This window comes from Ranitomeya imitator, chromosome 5, assembly GCF_032444005.1.
Source record: "Ranitomeya imitator isolate aRanImi1 chromosome 5, aRanImi1.pri, whole genome shotgun sequence".
Lineage (NCBI taxonomy): Eukaryota > Metazoa > Chordata > Amphibia > Anura > Dendrobatidae > Ranitomeya > Ranitomeya imitator.
Window position 1 is genome coordinate 359983332 of NC_091286.1, and position 14626 is coordinate 359997957.

Here is a 14626-nt window from a genome sequence, read left to right on the forward strand (position 1 = left end):
CACAATATTCACTAAAGTGGCAGTAACTAATTCACATTTCACATAACACACTATATATATATATATATATATATATATATATATATCTACTATATAAAGCTGAATGTGTGTGTGTGTGTGTGTGTGTGTGTGTGTATGTGTGTGTGTATGTCCGGGATTGGCATCTGCACCGTCGCAGCTACAGCCACAAAATTTTGCACAGTCACACGTCTGGACCCCGAGAGCGTCATAGTCTACGTTGTGAGGTGAAATTTTAACCCCGCGCGTTCCAATTCACCAAACAATTTTGCCCCTATCTACATAATGGGGAAAAAAGTGAAAGGAAAAGTGTTGGAAGCGTCGCAGCTACAGCAACAAAGTTTTGCACAGTCACACGTCTGGACCCTGAGAGCGTCATAGGCTACGTTGTGAGGTGAAATTTTAACCCCGCGCTTTCCAATTCACCAAACAATTTTGCTCCTATCTACATAATGGGGAAAAAAGTGAAAGGAAAAGTGTTGGAGGCGTCGCAGCTACAGAAACAAAATTTTGCACAGCCACACGTCTGGACCCTGAGAGCGTCATAGGCTACGTTGTGAGGTGAAATTTTAACCCCGCGCTTTCCAATTCACCAAACAATTTTGCCCCTATCTACATAATGGGGAAAAAAGTGAAAGGAAAAGTGTTGGAGGCGTCACAGCTACAGAAACAAAATTTTGCACAGTCACATGTCTGGACCCCGAGAGCGTCATAGGCTATGTTGTGAGGTGAAATTTTAACTCCGCGCTTTCCAATTCACCAAACTATTTTTCCCCTATCTACATAATGGGGAAAAGTGAAAGGAAAAGTGTTGGAGGCAAATTGACAGCTGCCAGATGTGAACAAGTGGGACTTAAAGAGTGAGAGCGATGGCGCCAAAGAGTATATACCGTACAGTTGCTAAGGTAGGACCCCGACATGGGATACTCACCACACGGGGATATGAACACACACACAAAATGCGCCACACACTACCACGTGCTTGAACACATATACCACCCTCAGCACACATTTCACCACACATACGCCAACCTCGCCACATGAAAGTCGAAACACAAAAGTCGCCGCTCAAAACTCACCACGCGCAAAACTCGCCACATGCAAAAAATAGGCTCACGCAAAACTCGCCACAAGTGCAAAACTCACCTCATGGAAAACTCGCCACACGCAAAACTTGCACATGCGGAAAAATTGCCATATGCACAAAATTTGCAACACATGCAAAAGTTGCCTCACACAAAACTTGCACATACTCAAAAGGCACCAGACATAAAACTCACCACGCGCAAAATTCGCCATGCGCAAAACTTGCTGCACACAACTTGCTACACTAACCTGTCACATGCAACTCGACACACAAAAAGTTGCTACACGCATGTTGCCACACAAAACTCATCTCACAAAAGTCGCTACATGCATGTCGCCACACACAACTCAACACACACAACTTGACAAGCGAAACTCGCCCTAAAACACACACAAGTCTGGTATTAGCCTTCAAAAATAAAATTCTGATTAATAAGCAGACAAACTACAAGAGCAACAAATGTACCATATAGGAAATACGGCAGCTGTCAGTCACATGACCTGTCTATTATGTGTATGTGTGAGCTAATATATACTGCCAGGGGGAGGGCTTCCTGTTGGCTGGGGATTTATCAGGCTGCCAATTTATCTTACAAATACTGAGGTAAAAATACTGAGCAAATAACGTGTTAACGAGGTCTAATACAGGAGATCACACAGGTATATACTATATACAGGGGAGATGACACACAGATATATACTATATACAGGAGAGATGACACACAGGTATATACTATATAAAGGAGGAGATGACATACAGGTACATACTATATACAGGAGGAGATGACATACAGGTATATACTATATACAGGAGGAGATGACACACAGGTATATACTATATACAGGAGCAGATTACCTACAGGTATATACTATATACAGGAGGAGATGACATACAGGTATATGCTATATATAGAAGATGACATACAGGTATATACTATATACAGGAGGAGATGACACACAGATATATACTATATACAGGGGAGATGACACACAGGTATATACTATATACAGGAGGAGATGACATACAGGTATATACTATATATAGAAGGAGATGACATACAGGTATATACTATATATAGGAGGAGATGACATACAGGTATATACTATATATAGGAGGAGATGACATACAGGTATATACTATATATAGGAGGAGATGACATACAGGTATATACTATATACAGGGGAGATGACACACAGCAGGTATATACTATATACAGGGGAGATGACATACATGTATATACTATATACAGGAGATGACATACAGGTGTATACTATATATAAGGGAGATGACAAACATGTATATACTGAGGTGAAAATGAGAGGTGTGAGGTGAAAATGAAAAGGTGTGAGTGCAAAATGAGAGGAGTGAGGGAAAATAGTGTAGTGATCGGAAAATGACAGATGTGAGGTCGAAATGACAAGTGTTAGGCGGGAATGAGAGGAGTGAGGGAGAAAATGAGAGGTGTGAGGGAGAAAATGAGAGATGTGAGGGGGAAAATGAGAGATGTGAGGGGGAAAATTAAAGATGTGATTGGGAAAATGAGAGGCGTAATGGGAAAATAAGAGAAGTGACGTGCTATAACTAACCACAGATATTTACTATGCCCAGGCAACGCCGGACTCTTCAGCTAGTATATATATATATATATATATATATATATATATATATATAAAGCATGACGTTACATACAGTATATGATGCAGTTGGTGTCTTCATGGATAGAAACATGACAGTACAGTCCACCACTTTTACAATTGCAACATGTGATTGCAGGCTTAAAGTTCATTTACACGGGAGGTAAGTGATAATTGTTGATCTTTTCACCTAAGTAGTTATAAAAATAATCTGTGGCAAGATCATTAAATATATATCTTGTAGCGAGATTTCCACAAAACGTTGCTACCTATCCTATTGTAGGAGCCACTGGTGGACAACAGCATCACTCCATTTCTTGCACTGTTGTTGTTTCTCTCCTTTAGCGCCATAGAAAATGAATAAAGTACAGATGCACAAGCTCAACAGCTGCTATACTCAGACCAAGCATTGCAGAGCCTTGTTTTCAGTCCCATTTGAGGCCATTGATCACTAAAGCAATACAAGTGTATGGAAAGTGAGGCTACTGATGACACACAGATGTCATCCTTGTGTCATCAATGTGCACGTGTGCGGTACACATTTTGTCCATGATGCTGATAAAAAAACTAACATGTCTGCAGGTTTTTCTCATGGACACACGATCCCACGCCGTAATCCATGTCTGCGACATCTGATTTTCAAAATGAACAGTGCGTTGATGCGCTATTCATGCTGAAAACCAGGACACTATAAGCTGCTGCGAGTGCAGCTTTGGTGAAGAGCAGTGATGCTATACGGGTTACCATCTGTCAATGAAGCTGCGTTCTCATGGGCAGTTCATTGTGAACGTCTCAATGAATTCTGGTGACCTCAAAGAGATCACTGCCAGCAACATGAGAAAATTCTGTATGGATTATCTTCGTGTTGTGCAGGTGAGGAATATGTATTATTTTAGGGGGGATTTACAGGGAACATGGGCTTAAATGGATTAAGTGTAAACCTGAGTATAACTGTTTTTTTATTTTTAAATAAATATGTAAGACAGGGTGTTGATTTTTATTTAAAATAAAGGATTTTATTATTGTTGTGTGTTTATTTCAATACTTACTATGGGATTAGTAATGGGGGTGCCTTATAGACGCCTCTCCATTACTAACCACTGGGCTTGATGTCACCTGACAATGCAAAAGGTGACCTCAATCCCAACCCTGTTATGCCACTTACAGGTTCTACAGGGCAAGTGGGAAGAGCGAGGCTAAGCGCCAGATTTGGCACATCTTATTGATACGCCATTTTGAGGGTGGCGGAGGGCTGATGCTGGTAGCCTGCAAGGGGTGGCAATATCTCTGGCCCCTTTTCAAGGCTATTAATATCAACCCACACCTCTCTGTTTAGCCTTTGCTGGTTTGAATTTATAGGGGAACCTTACTTAATTTTTTTCATGGGGTCCACCAATAATTCACTAGGAAAGGCTAAGCAAAAATCTGTGAGCTATTATTAATAGCCTAGGAACCTTTTGGGATATTGTCCCTTTCCCAGATAATTAACTTCAGCTCCCAGGCATGGGCTTTTCCTCTGCTCATTTATTTATATAGCGCCAACATATTCCACAGCGCTTTACAGTTTAACAGCTTCATACACAACAGTCATATGTAACAACATTAACAATACAATAATTAATGCAAAATAAGATGACCCTGCTCGTGAGAGCTTGCAATCTACAATGAGGTTGGGGAGACACAAAGTACAGGTGTGTATTTACAATGATGGTCCAGCCATCTTGAGGGAGTGGGGGAAAGATAAAGGCTACATGAGCTGGACACCAGCCAGTATTTGTGGATTTGTGGTGCTGTTGGGTGCAGTGGAGTTTGTTGGAGGGTTATTCTCAGATAGTGAATGGGCTACATACACACACATAAAATTACTTTGATTAGGGAACATGATAGGCCACTCCGAACAAATGTGTTTTGAGGGAGCGCCTAAAACTGTGCAAGGTGTGGATAGTCCTTATTTCTTGGGGTAGAGCATTCCAGACGATTGGTGCAAAGCGGGAGAAGTCTAGGAGCCGAAAGTGGGAGGTATTTATTAGTGCAGAGGTTAGTCAAAAGTCATTTGCAGAGCATAACGAGCGGGTAGGCTGATAAACAGAAATGAGGGCAGAGATGTAGGGGGTGCCACACTATGGAGAGCTTCGTGGATGAGAACAAGCAATTTGAATTGGATCCTAAAATGAATGGGCAGCCAGTGAAATGACTGGCGAAGAGCAGATGCGTCCGAGTACCGATTAGCCAGATGGACGATCCTGCCTGATGCATTAGGGATGGACTGGAGAGGGGAAAGTAGAGTGAGGGGGAGGCCAATTAATAGAGCATTACAGTAGTCCAGGAGGGAGTAGATCAGGGCAACAGTGAGGGTTTTTGTTGTTTCCATGGTGAGAAAAGGGCGGATTCTAGAGATGCTCTAGAGGTGTAAGCGGCAATTATTTATTTTACACAGGAGGGACACAGTTGCAACTCAATACAACTCCCATCATTTTCTCCTAATCTCTGGGAGACAATGCAACAATGATGAGATCTGAGTTCAGCAGCTGGCGACTGGGATCAGCCCGAACTATACTGATTTTCCCAGGCACCAGTACGTGTTAAGGTACCATTACACTAATCGACTTACCAATGATCACGAGTCGACCAGCGACACGACCTGGCCGTGATCGTTGGTAAGTCGTTGTGTGGTCGCTGGTGAGCTGTCACACAGACAGCTCTCTTCAGCGACCAACGATCCAGGGAAAGACTTCGGCATCATTAAAACTGTCTTCAACGATGCCATATCCCCGGGTAACCAGGGTAAACATCGGGTTACTAAGTGCAGGGCCGCCCTTAGTAACCCAATATTTACCCTGGTTACCATTGTAAAAGTTAAAAATAAATACACTACATACTTACATTCCGATGTCTGTCACATCTCCTGCCGTCAGCTTCCCTGCACTGACTGTCAGCGCCGCCGGCCGTAAAGCAGAGCACAGCGGTGACGTCACCGCTGTGCTCTGCTTTACGGCCGGCACTGACACAGTCAGTGCTGGGAACCTGACGGCGGGGGACGTGACAGACATCGGAATGTAAGTATGTAGTGTTTTTTTTTTTTTACTTTTACAATGGTAACCAGGGTAAATATCGGGTTACTAAGTGCTGCCCTGGGCTTAGTAACCCGATGTTTACCCTGGTTACAAGTGAACACATCGCTGGATCAGCGTCACACACGCCGATCCAGCGATGCCAGCGGGTGATCAGCGACCAAAAAAAGGTCCTGATCATTCCCCACTACCAACGCTCTCCCAGCAGGGGCCTGATCGTTGGTCGCTGTCACACATAAGGAGATCGTTGGTGAGATCGTTGTTATGTCACAAAAAAGCGTGACGTTGCAACGATATCGTTAACGATATCGTTATGTGTGAAGGTACCTTTAGACGGACACACAGACTTCATATTTATTGCACATAGATGTGAAACACGGACTCAAAGACAGATGGACACAGGGATCTCACATATGTATATACAGATGGCACACAGACATGGACTATGGATCTCACAGTACTGTTTTTTCCTGTACAGAATTCACCAAGACGTGTGAAGCAGGCCTTAGGGTGCATTTATACATGTGGATAGTGGCCAATAAATGACTACCAATTCTGTACATGCAAGCCAATTAGTAGATGTTTAATACCCTGTTTGTACATGCCATCTGAACATCCATGTGCATAGAACAATTGTTAATAGATATTTTTGTGCAAATAGACTGTCATTGTTCTTGCTAGCACTTTCTGGTTACAAAGACAATGTGCTACTGAGAATGGATATTTTTAAGCAAACTTTAAAAACATTTCACCATTCGAACAAACATTTTGCTCGTTTGTCTGGTGATTGGAAGCCTGTTTAGACTGGCCAATAATTTGGAAACTAGTGTTCCCAACATTATTGGTAAAAAGTAAGTGCACCCTTAAGTACCTAAAGCCAACTGTTATTAGTAAGAGTTGAAGTTACTCATCGCTTTCGATTCCAATTTTTGGAAGGCAGAATGAACAAACATCAACAATTCAGGTATTGTTTTATTTTTTTCTTTTATGTTGTTCAAGGTGTGGTAAAAGTGATAGACAGCTTTATTCTTTGGGTCAGTACATTTACAACGATAACAAGTTTGTGGGGTTTTTATGTTTTGCCGCTTCTACACAATAAAAACTATTTAATAGAAAAAATATTCTTTCTGCATCGCTGTATTCTGAGAGTTATAGCTTTTTTATTTTTCTGCTGATGGAGCTGTTTGGCTGCTTTTTTTTCAACCATTTTTATTTACTTTCGTCATTTTGATTGGGTTCTATTCTACTTTTTTCCAGTGCTATGAAGAAAAAGTAGAGTTTTTTGCCTCATTTTTATTTTTACATCGTTTCCTGTAGGAGTTAATTGGTTTGACAGTTGTTTAGATTGGGCTGTTCTGGACTCTGCAATAGCAAATATATGTAGGTTTTTTTTTGTTTATTTTTGTTTTTACATAAATATGTGTATTTACTGGTGTAATACTTTTTGTTCTTTATTTTTTTATTTGTTTAAAATGTTTCAATTTTTCTTAACTTATTTAACTTTTTTACTTAGTCCCTCTATGGTAGTTTAACTTTTATTACTCTGATCACTGGACTCATGCATAGCAATGCATCAGCACTGCAATGCATTAAACTTGTCAGATTACATAGGCATATTGCTTGTTAAACTCTGCCTATGGCTGGGTCTCACAGGCCACTAAAGCTGGCATACCAGGAGGGTATTATTTGACCTCCAGATGTCAAGCCAACCATCGGATCCCCGTGATTTTGTTCCGGGGGTGCAGATGGGGGTGAGAGAAGGAGACCACTCCCTCTCAGAACCTTATAAATGCTGTGATCACTATGGATCACAGCAGCTAGAACGTTAATCAGTCAGGGGCAGTGTGAGCACTGACTCTGGTTACTACTGCACCGCTGTCAGTTGCGCCGAGCTCCCAGTGGTGATCAGGTAGGGAAGTGCTGATAATTCAGCCCTTTCTGTTGATAATATGCTATGATCTGTTAGTCAGATTGCCTGACAGATCACATTGGTCAGAGAGCGGGGACCATGGAACTGGGTACCTGAATCTTTAGCTGTGCTTCTCAACTGTCAGTGATCAATGTCAACACCGACCTGTCCCTGTATTTTCACACAGTGACAGTTTTAATCCATGACAAACATAGCACGTCATGATGCAGGAACTGACACCTGCTCATGATGTGCTATGCCCATCATTGGTCATTAAGGGGTTAAAGTACCAATCCAGTGTTTTTTGTATTTCAGAATTAGGCCAAGGTTACATGAGCGTTGATTCTCTCATGCAAGAGAATCGGCTTGATTATGTTAATGACATACGGTTCAAACTCTGATCACAGTTTAGGGCTTGATTACACTGGTATATAATGCGGAGGAGTGCAATGCAAGCAAACATCGCATTGCACTCTGACCAATGTTCGTAAATGAGTCAATGCTCATCAACAAGCTTTTCCCCAGCTCTAGAAAGACTGAGAAAAAAATTGCAACATGCTGTTACTGACTGCGTATATTGGACGGAACTCGCCAATTCAATGCAAAAATAAAAAAATCAGACGGCACACGGACCATGCATATGCCGCCTGATTTTTATGTACGCATCTCAAAAGAAACCCAAAATATCATCAGCCAAGTACAGTAAATTCACAGCCAGAACCATCAGAACAGAGAGATAAAATAGATAGAATAGATGTCCTGTAAATATGTAATGTCACAAGCCCCCTACATATAATAAACTAGCACCCTTTCATGCCTTTCATGTGGTACTAAAGTTGTTTAGCCTTGTTTAACCTATTTATATACTTAAAGCAGACAGCTGTGGGCTTATATTATCAGGTTGGGAAGGTACATGGTCATTGGGCCCTTCCCAGTAGGCCCTTCCCAGCCTAAAAATACCAACTCGCAGCCACTGCAGAAATGGCACATCATATTTCCTGGCCTTTGACTAGCACTTACCGATTGCCCTGGTGTGGTGGCAACTACTGTAATCATAGTTGGGGTTGATAAGTGCTGTGATGTCTCACAAATCACCGCTACCATTAAGCCCTGGAGTTAGTAATAAAGAGGTGTCTATCAGACTCCCCAATTACTAAGGCTACGTTCAGATTAGCGTTGCGCGCCGCTGCGTCGGCGACGCAACGCACGACACACGAAAAAACGCGTGCGTCCCCCATGTTAGGCTACGTTCAGATTAGCGTTGCACGATGCACGCAAAAACGCTGCGTTTTGTGACGCGTGCGTCGTTTTTTGACGAAAATCGGACGCAAGAAAAATGCAACTTGTTGCATTTTCTTGCGTCCGACGCTAGCGTCAAAAACGACGCACGTGTTGGAAAACGCAACAAGAAAAACGCATGCGTCCCCCATGTTAGGCTACGTTCAGATTAGCGTTGCACGATGCACGAAAAAACGCATGCAAACGCACGCAAAAACGCTGCGTTTTGCGACACGTGCGTCGTTTTTTGACGAAATCGGACGCAAGAAAAATGCAACTTGTTGCATTTTCTTGCGTCCGACGCTAGCGTCAAAAACGACGCACGTGTCGGAAAACGCAACAAGAAAAACGCATGCGTCCCCCATGTTAAACATAGGGGCGCATGACGCGTGCGTCGCCGCTGCGTTTCCCGACGCAGCGTCGGGAAGCGCTAATCTGAACGTAGCCTAAGCCAGTAATAAAAAATAAAAACACACACATGGAAAAAAAATACTTTATTTGAATAAAAACTCTACCACACTATCCCTTGTTCACCAATTTATTGAAAAAAAATCCCATGAAGGTCCGCCGTAATCCACCTAATCTGATGTAGTCCAGAAGTGGATACCACAGCCACCGGAGCCAGATTCGGGGAAATTGGACTACATCGAAGCTTCGTGCCAAATTGGCATGAGAAAAAATGTCAGATCTGCACCACCCTATAGTATAACATTGGTTCGAGAGCTAACAGATATAATATCAGCTAGCACTTGTCTGAGTTACACACTAGTGTGAGCGAGGCCTTAGAGTGATGCTAGTAATGTGATGTTCCCTGACCCTAATACTATTACACTATGCTCACCAGCCGCTGTCTTCAGCTCTTCCCAGCGACACTCCTGTCCCGATCCACCATTTTTTTACCGCAACTACTCACAAACAAGGAGTCAGAGTTAACAGTCACAAGCTCTAAATGTAAGTATATAAGAGCATCTGTCTGGCCTCATTCTGGCTCTCATAGACCTACATTGAGTTGTGACTTTGGCAAACATTGTAGCGATCCACCAGGTATCAACTTCCTGAAGATGGAGGGAGCGGTGCCGATATCAGATGACGGCAATGGCTGGTATCTATGAGACTTGGTGCAGGGAACTTAGACTAGTAATGCTTTAAATAGTCATATAGGAGAATCCAGAACACCTAGCATAACATCAGTATTCTAATTTAGCACCTTTACTCTATTATTACCTTTTTGGAACAATCCTTCTCCTTGAAGCAGTGTAACATTGTCCGTTAAGATTTCAGCCTCAATCTTTACTACAGGCGGACTTGATGGTAGTAGATCAATTCCTATAATAACATTTCTTCCTGGACGAATATCTAAAGGGGTGGTCAGCAGAAATGTTGGCCTAATACAAAAACAGATACCATACAAAAGAGTATTAATGTTAATATATAAAAAAGTATAAATATGAAACATCAATTCATGCAGTATAAATGTATTAGCAACTGAGCATTAGCGACCAAAACTTGTTAAAGCAGAAGTAAACTTGATTGTCCTGATTACAAATGTAAAGCCATGCCCCCATGAAGCCATGTTACCGTGTGACCCCCAAGTGAAAGATACGCACTCTTTGATGCACATTCACATTAGTAAATCTGCCCGGATGTTCGCATGTTGTGCAATTTAGAAAGCAACTTGGGGAGAGGGGGGTATTTTTGAAGCTCACCACGCCATGTCATCCGATATTAGTAACATAGTAACATAGTTAGTAAGGCCGAAAAAAGACATTTGTCCATCCAGTTCAGCCTATATTCCATCATAATAAATCCCCAGATCTACGTCCTTCTACAGAACCTAATAATTGTATGATACAATATTGTTCTGCTCCAGGAAGACATCCAGGCCTCTCTTGAACCCCTCGACTATAGTAACATAGTTAGTAAGGCCGAAAAAATAGTAAGGCCGAATTAGAGGCTGAAATCTGTGTGTCGGGTGCCGGTCCTGCTGGTGAAGCTCAGCCAAAAGTTCAAGAAAAAGGAAATAAGCGCCACATCCGTCCACTATATGTAAAACTTTAGTTCATGCCTTATTCAAGATTCATCAAAAACATGGAATCCAAAAAATATATATATAAAAACCAGATGCGTTTCTGGCATCTAAGCACCCTTATCCTATGACTAAGGGTGCTTGGATGCCAGAAATGCATCAGGTATTTATATATATTTTTTGGATTCCATGTTTTTAATGAATCTTGAATAAAGCATGAACTAAATTTTTACATATCATGGATGGATATGCCGCTTATTTCCTTTTCCTTGAACAATTTAGAAAGCATTTACCTTCTGGCAACTGATCAGATTGTACAGGCAATATATACCCCATGAAATCACAGCACAATGACATATCACTGTCCGTGTGCCACACAGCTTGTCGGACATCACTTGTAGTATATTTATCATGCAGTGAAAACACCTACCATGATTATAATAATTACACCAACATATTGCAAAGCAAAGAAAAATCTATGGCTTTCTGCACCAAAGACATGTGCCCAGAACCCAGACACAGAGTACTGTTACTATTACAGCTTTGCATACATAAGATTATGTCTGCATTATGCGGCGAGACTCAATTACAAGAATAGCCAGCAGAGGGAGGTCTATGTATATGAAGCAGGCAAAGGAAAATACTAGCAGCTGCAGGAAATTTGCATAATCAGCAGGATTTTTTGGCAATAAATATTGTCTCTTCAATATGTTGTCTGACTTTTTTCTGCTGATCTGGCTTGTCTGACTGATCAGATGTTATTGTCGGGAAGTGTTGTCTACTAATTGTGGCATTACACGACAGCCATTAAAATAAGAGGCTGTATATCCAATGCATGGGCGAATGGGGTCCTCAAAGGACAGGAGCCACTTTTAAGCATTTCACCATCATTGCAGAGAAGTTCCTAACCCTTACCTCCCTCTATGATGTCCATATGACCCATATTCAGGGTTGGACAGGCCCACCGGGATACCGGTGAAATGCCCGGTGGGCCCCGACCCAGAGAGGAGGAGGAGGAGGAAGAAAATTAAAAAAAAGACGCGGGCCCTTTAAATCTTCGGGCGGCGTCGACCGCCACCACGACCAGGCCCCCCCCCCCCCTGGCATTGGGCTCCCCTTCTAATACTCACCTCTCCTGGTTCCTGCGGCAGCTGCAGCGTCTTCAGTACCCTCTGACTCTGCAAAGTCTCAGGGCAGAGGGTGCAATGACGTCATCACTGCGCACTCAGCCTCTCTGTCCTGAGCGTTGCAGAGCCAGACAGACGCTGAGTGCACCGGACCTGTGCTGGGAACGAGAGAGGTGAGGATTTTATTTTTTTTTTCTTTATGTCTGACTCTGTCTGTCTGGGGGCAATGCTGGACACACTGGGGCAATGCTGGAGACCCTGGGGCAGATTGCTGGACACACTGGGGCAATGCTAGACGCACTTGGGCAATGCTGGAGACCCTGGGGCAGAATGCTGGACACTGGGGCAGATTGCTGGACACATTGGGGCAATGCTGGACACTGGGGCAGATTGCTGGACACACTGTCTGGGGGCAATGCTGGACACTCTGGGGCAATATGCTGGACATAGTGGGGCAGATTGTTGAACACACTGTCTGGGGGCAAATCTGGACACACTGGGGCAATATGCTGGACATACTGGGGCAGATTGCTGGACACACTGTCTGGGGGAAATGCTGGATACACTGGGGCAATATGCTTGACATACTGGGGAAGATTGCTGGACACGCTGTCTGGGGGTAATACTGGACACACTGGGGCAATATGCTGGACACACTGGGGCAGATTGCTGGACACTGGGGCAATATGCTGGACATACTTGGGCAGGTTGCTGGACACACTGGGGGTAATATGCTGGACACACTAGGGGTAATATGCTGGAAACACTGGGGCAGATTGCTGGACACACTGGGGGCAGGACTGGAGGCATGGGCAGAATGTAGATACGGGGCATGATTGGAGACACGGGGCAGAATGAAAGACATGGGGCAAGATTGGATCATGGGGCAGGATGGATACGATGGAGACTGATGGGGCAGGATGGGGAGATCATATGGGGTAGAATGGATACTCATGAGGGCAGGATGCGAGAACATATGGCTGGAGCAAGGAATGGGGCCAGGGTGGGGAATATTATTACCATAGTGGCTAATTAAGGGATATTATTACTGCAGTGATGTATTTATTTTATTTTTTGAGTATACTGTTTTAAATGGGGGGGCGGTCCTGTTACTGTGTAGAGTGACACTATATCGCCTTTTTTTCTTCATGTGATGTAATGTAGAAGCTGTGAAAAATTAAGTAATGTGTTCTGCAAGCGGAGCTTGAGATAACTGTTATTTCCTGCAGAATCAAGTCCTGGCTGGAAGAAATGATGGCGATCTGTGCTGGATGAAAGATGAAGGACTTCACCTAGAGACGTCACTGGTGAGTCAGTGTTACCTATACACTGACACTATACACTGTATACTATATACAGCGGTCCTGTGTACAATGTCACCAGTGGTCACTGTATTACCTATACATTATATACAGAGCTCCTGTGTATAATACCACCAGTGATCTCTGTAGTACCTCTACACAGACACTGCCTACTAAGTACAGATCTCCAGTGAATACTGGCACTTATGGTGATAGTATTGTGTTTTTTTAATTTTTTTTTATTACTGATCAGTATTGTAGTATTCAGTCACTATGTGGTGGTAATATGTGGTCTGGAAATGGTGTTGTGGTATTTGTCCCTTGTATGTGCTATTTGGTCACCAAGTGGTGGTAATATGTGATCTGGTCATGGTGTGGCAGTATTTGTCCCTTGTATGTAGTATTATTCGGTCACTATGTGGTCTGGTCATGGTGTGGTGGTATTTCTTCCTGTATGTGATATTATTGGTCTTGGTATAGTGGATTGTGTTGTGTATGGCGGTCATTTGTTCTCTCTTATATTAATTAGGAGAAGATTCGTTATTTCCATTAGTTTTAATGCTTTGTACACAGCGGCAGAGATGCACTTACAGGGGGTTTCCTTTGGAAAAAAGTAATCACCTCTCCACAGGATAAGTGATAACGTATTGATTGGTGGGGGTCTGACTGCTTGGACCCATTCAGCAAAATGTGGAACTCTTTATTCCCATTAGACTGGAGTGGCATGTCCGACTAGATCACTGATCCATTCATTCCCTCAGTGGCTGCACTTGGTTTTTTCTGGAAGCCCCAAAGAGAATGAATGGAGCTGCGGTCAGAAATCCCACCTGCCGCTGCATTTTAAAATAGTGATAAAAGTGTCCTGTCAGGGATAAAACTTCCCCATTCTTCCGATCGGTGCAGTTTCTAATGGTCGGATCTAAGCGATCACCTATCCTGTGGAGCCCATGAATCAGTGATAACTTGTTTTAACCAAGAACCCTATTAATGTAAACTACCGTAATTATACATCCCAGTTATTGGGGCACACGGTAGATGTGCAGCAGCCGCTGGTGTTTTACAGCCGATGCTCCACTATAATGACAGATACAGTTAGGTCCTTATATATTTGGACAGAGACAACATTTTTCTAATTTTGGTTATAGACATTACCATAATGAATTTTAAACAAAACA

At 42.8% G+C, this 14626-nt stretch overlaps 1 protein-coding gene across 1 annotated transcript in view; it reads right to left on the bottom strand.

Moving 5' to 3' along the window:
• CD109 (CD109 molecule) overlaps nucleotides 1-14626 on the bottom strand; it is a 395644-nt gene that overhangs the window by 365575 nt on the left and 15443 nt on the right. Inside the window, exon 2 of the mRNA XM_069726553.1 lies at nucleotides 10222-10382. Coding sequence (XP_069582654.1) covers nucleotides 10222-10382 — 161 coding nt within the window. The remainder of the gene's footprint in view (nucleotides 1-10221; nucleotides 10383-14626) is intronic.